A 13,459-nucleotide genomic window follows, 5' to 3' on the forward strand; every position below is an offset into this window, starting at 1 on the left:
ATACATTTCGAAGAATTTGTTATAAAATAAAGAAATAACAGCTTAAGTTGCGAACATTTTTGCTGTAATTTACGAGACGGAAATTTTCAATGGAGTGAAGTTGGAGTCCCTGTCGAAAGCTGAACTAGTGATGGGAAGGCAACATAAAACAACTTTAGGATGAAGAAAGAAAATAAGATGCGCTTGGATTAAATCGAGAACGGAGGAAGTAAGCTCAAATGTGATTGAATTTAATGGAAACTTTTTTTAAATTGTGTTTATATAATAAAGTTCTTTGTGTTCTTGTTTTACACAAATAATAAATGCATTTTATTTATTTTGGGATATTTCGCAATGGCTTGCATTTTAATTGCATCTTTGGACTGATTAAAAATGCAATCCGAAGAGCGCCTTTAAATTCAATCCGAAACACTACATCAAAAGCTGTGATTTGGATCGAAAATGGAGTGCATCCTAGCTGTGTGCTGTGGAAGCAAAATGGAGTGCATCCTAGCTGCGCGCTCTCTTGTAAAATTCATAAGTGAATTCATAGGAAAAGATGTACTCCAACGGCAAATGTACCGTACAGTTGTAATGATTCAACTGCATCCGCGGATGCAAACTTTTTGCTGGGTTGTGTACATGTACGGTACCTTATCGTAGCCCAGCAAAAAGTTTGCATCCGCGGATGCAGTTGAATCGCTACAAGTGTACGGTACATTAGCCGTTGGAGTAAATGTTTTCCTATGAATTCACTAGGATGCACTCCATTTTGCTTCCACAGTACACAGCTAGGATGCACTCCATTTTCGATCCAAATCACAACTATTTATGTAGTGTATTGGATTGAATTTATGCATATGCGTTCTTCGCATTGCATTTTTAATCAGTCTAAAGATGCAATTTAAATGCAAGCCATTGCGAAATATCCCAAAATAAATAAAATGCATTTATTATTTGTGTAAAACAAGAACACAAAGAACTTTATTATATAAACGCAAATTAAAAAAAGTTTATATTAAATTCAATCACATTTGAGCTTACTTCCTCAGTTCTCGATTTAATCCAAACGCATCTGATTTTCTTTCATCGTCCTAAAGTTTTTTGTGTTGCCTTCCCATCACTAGTTTAGCTTTCGACATGGACTACAACTCCACTCCATTAAAAATTTCCGTCTCGTGAATTACCGCAAAAATGTTGTTATTAGTTGTTATTTCTTTATTTTATAACAAATTCTTCGAAATGTATACACTCTCGTTTATCTTTTGAAGAAATGTGTAGGGATCAACCAACTGTTTTTTCTGTAGCGATCTCTACAGCAACTGCTTATAAAATGTATCGAACGGAGTGCATTTTTCATGACTCTGTTGGAGTACATCGAAAGATGTTGTGAAATCATAACTCCAATTGCACAACCTCCAACATTTTTTTGCTGGGAGTACGATAAAAAAGTTATTGTACGGTACCTTAAACTACTGTGTATAACCATGGCACAATTACCCAGGTAGTGGCATCGTACAATTTTGAATATGTTATGTCAAAACTTTATTTATGTTGTTGGGTAAATTACAACAAAAATAAACGGATTTGACTTTTCATATTCGATTAGCTGGTGTGATACCACTATCTGGTAGTGCTGTCATGGTGTATAACAGTATTTTCCATAGAAAATGTTGTGGATGACAGTATTTTCCATAGAAAATGTTTTGGATAACAATATTTTTAATAGAAAATGTATTGGATAACAATAGTTTCCATAGAAAATGTGGGTATTTTTCATAGAAATGTTGTGAATAATATTTTCCCTAAAATTGTGGGCAATAAGTCATATGCTATGTTTACATTTACGAAATCCACTTGATTTCATCTGTCAAATCCATAGGTTAAACGTCAAACGAAATCCAATGGATTTCAGATGAGATTTCATTTGACGTTTGAGCTATGGAATTGACAGATGAAATCGAGTGGATTTCGTAAATGTAAACTTAGCAATAGTCTTAAATTGCAAGCCAATCAGTAGTGGGATTCTGTAACTCATTTTTGCTGTTACCGACAAAAATCGGTAAAATTAAATCGCAAAATTATGACTAAAAACATAAAGAAAAGTTGGCATCACTGTTTGTGTCGGTAGAGGCTAGCGACTACTTTTTATTCATCGTTAACTTACCGAAAAATTTCGTTAATTATCGAAATTATAAGCATTTTAATTTTACCGACAATTATCCCACTACAGGTTTTATAAAAAACCGTTTAACATTTATATTTTTTAGGTCCTTTTATTACATGTTCTGTTAATTATTATTTGGTATAAACAATATACATACATATTTATTAAATATTTTACTTTACTATTTTTGTTTATTTTCTTGTTTGTCTTTAAAATAAAGCAATTAATATTTATTATTTTTATTATTAAAAAAAAAACTATGTTTATTATGACATACAAATTACAGCATTAAACTCGGGTTTACGTTATTGTGATTGGTTGATTTGTTATTGAGAAATGTTTCACATAAATTATTTTTAATAAGCTGACAATTATATTGTTTCCCCTTTTGTTCTTATTGACTTATCTAATGCATATTTGAAATGTTTCTCGATCGAATTTATTCAAAGCTTCAAATGTTTCATACGTCATTTTGGAAAGTTTTTGTTTGCAATATCAGCTCATGCACTTTTACTTCTAAATCCTCCTTTGATGTATGAAATACTTAAGCTTTGATCAGCAAACTACGTTTTAATGTTTTTACAACTCTCTCTTTAACTATGGCCATATTATTAACATTTATATTTATTTTCGCAGTTATATATATATATATACTAGCTGAACCCGGTGCGCTTTGCTGCCCCGTCTACGATAAAATATAATGGAATGCCATAATTATATTAACGTTTTTAATATTTTAACGAATAAATATAGGAGATATGAAGGTGTTATATACCTATTCAGGGATATGTAAATCATAATAAAACATAAATCTTAAGAAGTCTCTCAAAGATATGATACTTAATAGCTGTAGCCTTGGTCAATTCCTTCCCAACTATAAGTACTTGTGTAAATAATGATGACTTCTACTGACTGCTAAGTCTTCAAAATTTCATTGAAATTTAATATAAGTAACAAAAACATGAAATGAAATCGAAAGCATGAATCGACGAAAATATATATGGGAGCTATATTCCTATATGAACCGATCTCGATATAATTTGTCAAATTTATATTTAGACCAAATCCCGTCTCACATTCCAAATTTCATTGAAATTGAACATACATAGCGTGTTTTGTGCATAAAATACAGAAAATCAGCAGAAAATATATATGGGAGCTATATTCAAATTTAAACCGATTTCGATATAATTTGTCCCATTTAATTCTAGAACGAATTCCGTTCCAACTTTCAGTGAAATTGGACATACATAGTGTGCCCAAATCTGAACCGGTCTCGATATAATTTGGCAAATTTATTTTTGAAACAAATTCCGTCAGACATCCCAAATTTCAGCGACATTGGACGCATATAGCGTGTTTGATGCATCAAATACAGAAAATCGGCCGAAAATATATATAGGAGCAATATCCAAATCTGAACCGATTTCGACACAATTTGGCACATTTATTTCTAGACCTAGTTCTGTAACACATTTCAAATTTCAGCGAAATTGGACATATATAGCGTACTTGGTGCATCAAATACATAAAATCGGCAGAAAATATATATAGTAGTTTACAACTTGTTCTAATAAAATTCAAGCTGTTTATGCATCTGAAAAATATATAAAAAATATGTACGTAATCTAAACATCGCGAACATTCAAATGAAACCAAAACTATACAAATCCGTTTAACGGTTTGCATATTATAGCAAAAAACAAAAAATATATTGAGGAAATTTATAAAATTTTTGTAAGAAAAAAAAAATTATTAAAATTTATTTTGTGAGTTAGTTGAACAAAATGTAAGAAAAATAGGTCGGAGTTTTTCTTCTATTTTAGTTAAATTCCACGCAATAAATCACATTTTTTATTCTAATCACTTCTCGAAAACACGCTAACATCTAGCAGAAGATATGGATATCTTTCAAATAAATGTTGGGTTCCTTTAAATGGGGTATAATCTTGAAATAAAATTGTATCGGTTAATGTTCATTTTGAAATGCGTGTAAATCGCGAAATCCTCAAAATCACTTGATGCGCATGCGGTTTACCAATACAGCGAATTCTTCTCTTTTAATTTGTACACATTTGCCAGGATTTACTTTGGCCGCTAAGATGTAGCATCGTCAGCAGTTTAGTGTGCAACAAACTGTATTACGCTTATATTTTGCACAAAGTGCATATACTTTTTATGCGCATCCGATTTCACTATCAACCGTGAAAAAATACATCGATCTAAACATATTTCAATAAAATCCATCAAGAACCGTGGATGTAGCATCACACAGTATTTTTTGGATAAGTCGGATACAGCTCCCATGCCACTAAATTTTTCAAACCACTGTTTTCGCACAAACGCGAGTGATGATTCACTTTCTTCATTGAAATGGAAACGATCCACATAAAACGCGAATTAGTCAGCGATATTTTGAAAAACATTTTTTGCAAATTTTTCAATTTTTGCAGTAGCCATTTCCGCCGTTCTAGTAGATGGATTTTTACGATCTGTGATTCATATGATCCGGATCGTCGAAAAACTAAAATATCGCGGGGTACCAGCACACTCAAAACGATATTGTAAATACTGTGCCCAAAAAATAGGTTTTTTAGAAAAAATATCGCACTAAATTTTGGCATTTGGCAGTAGATTACTCTGCTGTTGTGTGGGCTACATACTTAGTATACATATCAGATTATGCGAAATCGCGAGTTCTTTAATCCTATAATTGGTTTTTCGAAATATCCGAAAGCGCGTCCCAGTTACATAAACAATACAAAAAACACCTGAAATCCGGCTTCAAAATGTCAGCATCCATAAAAGGTGGATGCAGTGGAAATTTTGGAAAGTGATACATTAGAAGTGTAATCTTCATTTTGTATTCTCCAACTTTTACTTTGGACAGATGTCCGTCCTTTGAATGGTTTAATCAGAAATCGAATAGCAATGTAAAAACCCTGTTTAGATTCAACGTGTTTTTACCTATGGTTTTTCCTTTACGCGGTCGTAACTACCACGTAAATTAAATTTTTTTGCTAAATTTTTGAGCTTTGCACAAAAACATCTAAATTAATCCAGCAATAGTCATAGTTACTGGCTAACTACAATAGTTCGCGTATTATAATAGTGCAAACCTTGGCTTCATGGAAACTAAAAAATTTTGACTTTTCCTCATATATAGCGTGCTTGGAGCATAAAATACAGGAAATCGGCCGAAAATATATATGGGAGCTATATTCAAATCTGAACCGATCTCGATATAATTTAGCACATTTATTTCTAGAACAAATTTCGTCAGACCCTCCAAATTTCAGCGAAATTGGACAAACATAGCGTGTTTGGTGCATCAAATGTGGAAAATCGGCCGAAAATATATATTGGAGCTATATCCAAATCTGAACTGATTTCCATATAACTCGGCACATATATGTCTGACCGAATTTCGTTACACATTCCTAATTTCAGCGAAATTGGACATATATAGCGTGTTTGGTGCATCAAATGCGGAAAATCTGCCGTAAAAATATATATGGGAGCTATATCCAAATCTGAACCGATTTCGATATAATTTGGCACATTTATTTCTAGACCAAGTGCTGTAACACATTCCAAATTTCAGTGAATTTGGACATATATAGTGTGTTTGGTGCATCAAATACATGAAATCGGCAGAAAATATATATGGGAGCTATATCCAAATCTGAACCGATTTCAAAATAAATTGGCACATATATTTCTAGGCCAATATCCATCACACATTCTAAATTTCAGCGAAATTGGACATATATAGCATGATTGGTGCATAAAATAAGGAAATCGGCCGAAAATATATGTAGATGGGAGCTATATCCAAATCTGAACCAAACTCGATATAATTTGGCACATTTGTTTCTAAAACAAATTCCGCCACACATTCCAAATTTCATTGAAATACATACAAAATCTAAATTTTTTAGAGGTACCTCCGGTTTTGATGCTATATCTCCAGATCAACGCGAAATTTCAAAAAATGATATAGCCTATTTTCATTCCAGCCCATGTAGCAATATACCCTAAACATTTCAGTAAGATCTGTTTAGCGGTTTTCGAGTCTATAAGGCACAAACAAACAAACAAACAGACACACAAATTTCAAATTTATATATATAGATATAGATTCCGCCACACATTCCAAATTTCAGTGAAATCGGGCTCATATAGCGTGTTTGTGCGTCAAATACCTCAAATCGGTCAAAACTATATATGGGAGCTATATTCAAATTTCGTCACGCATTATAAATTTCACTGAAATCGGACATATATAGCGTTTTTGATGCATCAAATACTTGAAATCGGACGAAAGTATATATGTGAGCTATATCCAAATATGAACCGATTTCGATATATTTTGGCGCATTTAGCTATAGGCCAATTCTATCTCACATTCCAAATGTCATTGAAATCGGACATATATAGCGTGTTTGGTACATCAAATACTTGAAATCAGACGAAAATATATGTGGGAGCTATATCCAAATCTGAACCGATTTCGATGTATAATGGAACATAAGTTATAGACTAAATTCCCTCACACATTCCAAATTTCATTGAAATCGGACATGTATGTATAGCGTGTTTGGTACACCAAATACTTGAAATCGGACGAAAATATATATGGGAGCTATATCCAAATCTGAACCGATTTCGATATAGTTTGGTACATTTACTTATAGGCCAAATTCCGTCACACATTCCAAATTTCATTAGAATCGGACATATATAGCGTGTTTGGTACATCAAATACTTGAAATCGGACGAAAATATATATGGGATCTATATCCAAATCTGAACCGATTACGATATAGTTTGGTACATTTTGTTATAAGCCACGTTCCGTCACGCATTCCAAATTTCATGGAAATCGGACATATATAGCGTGTTTTGTACATCAAATAATTGAAATCGGACAAAAATATATATGGGAGCTATATCCAAATCTGGACCGATTTCGATATATTTTGGCACATTTATTTTTAGACTAAAATCCATCACAAATTTCAAATTTGGAGTCTGTATCTGTAACCGTTCTATAGATATTTGCATACAAAGTTTAAATTTTTTGGAGGTACCTCCGATTCTGATGCTATATCTCCGGATCAGAGCGGAATTTCGAAACTTTTTATAGCCTATGTTACTTTCAGGCGATGTAGTAATATACCCTGAAAATTTCAGCAAGATCGGTTCAGCGGTTTTTGAGTCTATAAATTTCAAACAAACAAACACACAAACAAACAAACATACAAACATTTTTCTATTTTATATATATAGATATATATATATATATATATATATATATATATATATATATATATATATATATATATATATGTTTTTTGCTTATAGTCAGTTTAACAAATCCTCTTATATTTTCTCTTATGTATGTGTTTATATGTAGGTAGTGATGGTAGTAGTAGAATTGTCTCAAATCTTATCATAAAGAGATCCGTGGAACCAACACTACCGGTCAGTAGAAAAGTACCGAATGTAGTACAGTTTTATTGCGCCTCGATTCAAATTCCTGTAGAAGTTCATCGATATCATTGTCTAAGTCGCTAGATTTGGACATCTGTAATTAAAAAAAAAAAAGGAAAAGTAATTTATTATTAAATATGATTGCATTGAATGATTCTTATGGAAAACATTCCTATCACAAACAAAAACAAAACCAAAATTTGTGATTCATAACATTTTCTACAGAAAATATTGTTATCCACAACTTTCTCTATGGAAAATCTTGTTATCCACAACAATTCTATGGTAAATGTTGTTATTCACAACATTTTCCTTTAAAAATATTATTGTTCACAACATTAATAGAATTGTTATTATATCTTTAAACTATTATATCTTTAACTAATCCAGAAGAAAAATCAACCCTACAGTTTTTACAATCAAAATGATTGTTTGGCGTAGACGTTTTTGCAGTCGTTGGCGTAATCGTTGTCGTAGGGTTATTTTTTGGTACCACGAAAAATTTACAACCACATTTTTTCTTATACAAATTAATAAAAAAATATTTTTAATTGTAAAACAATTCCTTTGTAATAATCTTTTTTATAAGAACTGAGAAATTTGCATTGCATGAATTGTTATATGGGGACTCTAACAGATTTTCAATAGAAAGCTTGTCATCTGATAAAACACAAGTTACATCTTAAGAAAATAAAGTTGGTCAAATATATTGATTTGATTTTATTTTTATATGCAGTTGTAACCAAAATCTGTCACGACTATTTTCTCGCACTTCAGCGCTATACGTAATACCGTACCGTAAAAAATTCATGCTAAGAATCATGGTAGAACAAATATAAGGTAAAGTAAATACTACAACAAATACAACTCAACAACAACCACATAGAAATTTGTTTTGGTTTGTAATGTAATGTTAATGCCAAAGATATTTGTAAACAAAATAAGGAAACGTCTATAAATTATTTGAATTTAAAAAATTAATAATTTTCACATTTGATTGAATATTTTGGAAAACATGAATGAAAATTCGTTACATTTTCAATTTTAGTTTTTCCACATCATTTTAATAAATGCATAATTTCTCGCAGAAAGTAGAATTCTTGCAAAAATGTTTGGGGTCGTTGAAAATGCATTGAAAAAGGAGAAGATGGTTCAATCTTTTGTTTTTGAAATCAAAGAAGCGCATGTTTATTAGGGCTTTATTTTTTCAAATTTAACAAAATACCTCACATATTTGGTCTGTTCCTTTACTTCTGAAAATGGTAAAACCGGCAAAAGTTGGTTCAATCTTTTGTTTTTGAAATCAAAGAAGCGCATGTTTATTAGGGCTTTATTTTTTCAAATTTAACAAAATACCTCACATATTTGGTCTGTTCCTTTACTTCTGAAAATGGTAAAACCGGCAAAAGTAGTAAAAGTTTAAAACTGCTCCCATATGAATTGTATTGTGTCTGCAGTAAAGGAACGCTTTTCGAGTAAAAAGTTGTAAAACTTGAAGATTCTTGAACGTAAAGGAACAGAGCTATTAACAAACGATGTACCGCCTCTATAAGCGGTATTTTATTGTGCGGCTCGTCGTTCGTTTCATTGATATGAAGAAGTCGTTCTGGGAAATAGTTTTTTTCGGAATGATATATTTTTTCCTCAAAAATGGAATATATTTACATCGAAATAGAAATAAATATGTATATAAAATGTCGTATGGAATTTGACATTAATGTTACAACCCAGTTCAGACAGCTGTGTATTGCTGTTACCTTTTATTGTTCTACCATGGCTAAGAATGATGAATGTTTTTCTTTTATATTTTATGGGTCTAAGATGCCGTAAAATTTAATATTTTTTCGATCTATTATTCTTATTACGTAGAAAAGTAAGGTCTGTCCCTTTACATTTGAAAATGGTAAAACCGGCAGAAGTAGTAAAAGTTGTAAACTGCTCCCATATGAATTGTATGGTGTCTGAAGTAAAGGAACGCTTTTCGGGTAAAAAGTGGTAAAAATTGAAGATTCTTGCACGTAAAGGAACAGAGCTGTAAACTACGCCTACGACACTTTCATGCATACGATTAGGCCAAGGTCGATTTTCTTCTAAAAATGTCGTTATCCACAAAATTTTCTATAAAACATATTGTTATCCACAAAATTTTCTATAAAACATATTGTTATCCCCACATGTGCTATAGAGAGTATTGTCATTCAAAACATTCCCTATGGAAAATATTGTTATTCACATCATTTTCTATAAAAAAATATAGTTACCGACATCATTTTCCATTAAAAAATTCTTATCCACAAATTTTTCTGCTAAAAATATTGTTGTCCTCAACATTTTACACTGAAAACATTCTTGTCCACAACATTTTGTATAGAAAATATGCTATCCGTAACATTTTTTTACAGAAAATGTTTTTATCCACAACATTTTCTATAGAAAATATTGTTATTCAAAATATTATCTATGGAAAAGATTGTTATTCACAAAATTTTCTATAGTGGATCATTTCCTATAGGAAATATTGTTAACCACATTTCCGATAGAAAACACTGATAACCACAACATTTGCTCTATAAAATATTGATATCCAATACATTTGCTATAGAAAATATTGTTATCCAAAACATTTGCTATACAAAATATTGTTATCCAAAAACTTTCTATAGAAAATCTTGTTATCCACAACATTTTCTGTTACTTTGTGTTTTTTAAACTGCGTCAAAATATTTCAGTACACACTCATGCATTTTTCCTCGAAAATGCAACTAAATGCATCTGAAATAAAAATGATACATGTTTTCTTTTTACCTTCGTTAAAAATGCGTCCATTTTCAATGGAATATATTGTTATCCGCAATATATCATTTAGAAAAAGTGGTAAACAGTATTTTGCTACAGAGAAGGTTGTGGGTAACAATATTTTCTATAGAAAAGGTTGCGGTTGCGTTTTTAAAGAAAAGGTCGTGAATATCAATCTTCTATAGAAAACTTTGTGGATAACAAAACTTTCTGTAAAAATGCAAAAATATAAGATTCCGTTTAAAATTGAAGAAGTTGGAATTCCTCATCCTCTATTTTATACCCATATAATTGGTTTCTTTTTGTTGTTGTTACAGTATATATGTTTATAGGTTGGTAGTTCTGATTAATTTGGCTCTGGGTCTATCTCCGGTTCTACGAATGTGAGTAAGAACTTGAGTTAGTTGAGTAGACACACGCAAACACACATGGGCTTTTCTTTCCTTTATCAACAGTTTGATAAAAAAATATGAAGTAATTAACACAAATAGTGATTTTTATACTTATTTCAAGGATGTATAATATTTATATATAAGGCCGTTCCCGAGATTTGCATCGGTCGATAGGAGAAAGTCTCAAATAGACGGTTTTTGACCGGCTCTTAAAAGAAAATTACGATTTTGAAGAAATTTTGTTTGCGAACTGACGGTAACTTGTTCCGAAAATGTGTTCCGTTTTTTTTAAAATAATTCGTTCAGGTAGACAGTCGATTACTGCACTTTTTCGTTGCTAAAGCGTTCTCATCGTAACAAGATGTTCTGGGAAAAATATATAAAACCAGTTACCCGTGTAAAATTGTTACATATTACTTCTCATTAGGATTTTTTCCAACTCAAAGATGTGTATTATGAAACGCAAATCCATAGGAGCCTAAATATCGAAAATTATATACACACAAAAGAAATATTTTCATTAATGTTGTTTTCGCATACACTATATTTTTGGATAATTTCTCTTCCTTATGACAAATATGAATATTATCATTTCCCCACAAAACAATACCCATACAAGTTTTCTTCTTTAAGACAAGCATAATTTCAACTCCGCTCAACATTATAGCAGCAAATGATTCTGTATTGCAACAAGAAGAAGAACAACAACAACGTTTGTTGATCATTATTACCATTGTTATCATATCCGTGATCAGGAAAGCACCCATAAGAGCCTCTTCATGATTATCTTCTATATCAACATTGAATACATGTACTGGACGATTGTCGGTCACTTCGCGTGATTCCATATGTTCCAGCACCTGATCATATACACGTTCCTCTACTGTGACAATAATATCAAATTGTTCCTTTGTCTCTTGAAACTTTTCCGGGCATTTTTTAATACGTCGATTACGATCTAACATGTGTAAAAGACCATTTTGTGTATAGCTGGAGAAGTGGAGATGGAGAATGAAAATCTAATATTAGTGATTTATCTATGGTAACAATATAAAACTTACTATTGCTTATCTTTGTTACACAAATCATTATAGATGTAATCATAACTCGTTCCGAACTCATAAACATTGGGTTTATCAAAAGCCATGCCAGGCAGTTTGACGTTGTTGCCCGTTCCAAAGGATCGAACATAGAAACCCTTTTTAGCCAAGAAATTATGTGCCTCCATAGAACGATTCACGTTCGAGGAACACACAACAGCAATGGATATTTTGTTTTTCGTCCATTTTTTCTTCATTGTGAAATAATCGTCAAACAAAAGTCTAAAAATCAGTTCTACCATTTTTTACCTGCAGAAATTTTGCTGGCAGCCTGTGGTAGAAGAGAAAGGCATATGTGCCCTCTCACCTCTCTCACTCTCTTAAAAATTGCTGCCAGTTTTGCCACTTTTTGGGGTTAAGGAACGCTTTACAGGTTAAAAATGGTAACCTCAGGAAAGTAAAGGAACACAGCTAATATGTAGACTAACTACGTTTGTCTGTTGTCCTCTTGTTTGTTTTTCCCCATGCGTTGATTTCTATAGTAAATTAAAGTAATGTTGTAGACCTGTGGTCAAGTGACGTCAACATGAACTTCTGCTGTGAAGAACACGTTTATTTATCTGGAGTTATTCCTTAGTATTATTATTATTCTTGTTGTTATCCATGTGATGGTTATGGGTACTTTACACGATATGTTTTTTACATATGAGTTGTCACTTTGCATATACATTTTGTATGGGAGAAGTGACAACTCATATGTAAAAAACATATCATGTAAAATACCCATTAGTTTGATGAGCTTCAGTTCGATGCATATGATTATTCTTCCTAAATTAGATGATTGTTGTTGTCTTCGGGTAGTTAGTATGATGAGGTGCAATTCAATGGAAATTGATAATTCATCCATGATAGATGCTTGTTGTTAATCATGAGGTAGTATGAAGAGATTCAGATCAATGAAAGGTGATTAATTCTTAATGACTGGATGCCTGAATTTATTCTTCTGATGGTTAGTATGATAAAATTCAGTTCAATGAAAAATAATATTCTTCAAAGGATGATTGTAGTTGCCATATCTGTTCGGCATAACGCTTTATCAGAGCTCAATGTTAGCCTTTTGCAAGAATTCTGTCACAATGTTTAGACAATCTAAGCCTTTGGCGCCAACGAGATCTTCGATTGTAAAGAACTCGTTCAGTGGTTGGAAGGATCTCCTCATATTGTCGTATTTCATACAATTATAAATAATGCGTGAGGCTGTTTCGTCTACTTCACATTCCTCACAAAGTCCATTATCAACCACATTCATTTTTGCTAGAGTGCCTTTTCAAAAACAATGACCACTTAGTATTCTGTTAATTAATTTTTGCTTCTAAGGACTAAACTTTGTATTCTTAAACCAGGGTATTCTAGATATATTAGGGAATATTTTATAAAATTGGGAATTACTATTATTGGTTTCCACTCTATACTGATTCCCCCATTCATCCCAGATTGTTTTAGCGACTGCATTGATAGCATCGCCTATCGGCCACTGTACCGAAAGACAAACCCCCACAGTAGGGGGGTAATGCCGATTCTGGATCACA

The 13,459-nt window shown here is 32.0% G+C and overlaps 1 protein-coding gene across 1 annotated transcript; it reads right to left on the reverse strand.

The window, feature by feature from the left end:
- Nucleotides 1–7,505: 7,505 nt before the first annotated feature.
- On the reverse strand, nucleotides 7,506–12,091 carry LOC141397113 (RNA polymerase II subunit A C-terminal domain phosphatase SSU72-like). Its single transcript, XM_073973034.1, has 3 exons — nucleotides 11,892–12,091; nucleotides 11,562–11,820; nucleotides 7,506–7,736 (listed from the first exon to the last, which is right to left on the reverse strand). Exons 1-3 carry the CDS (start codon nucleotides 12,056–12,058, stop codon nucleotides 7,635–7,637), a joined length of 528 nt encoding a protein of 175 aa, XP_073829135.1. The 5' UTR covers nucleotides 12,059–12,091; the 3' UTR covers nucleotides 7,506–7,634.
- Between the last annotated feature and the right edge of the window lie 1,368 nt (nucleotides 12,092–13,459).

This window comes from Musca autumnalis, unplaced genomic scaffold, assembly GCF_047663935.1.
Source record: "Musca autumnalis isolate F117 unplaced genomic scaffold, ASM4766393v1 scaffold_3, whole genome shotgun sequence".
Taxonomy (NCBI): domain Eukaryota; kingdom Metazoa; phylum Arthropoda; class Insecta; order Diptera; family Muscidae; genus Musca; species Musca autumnalis.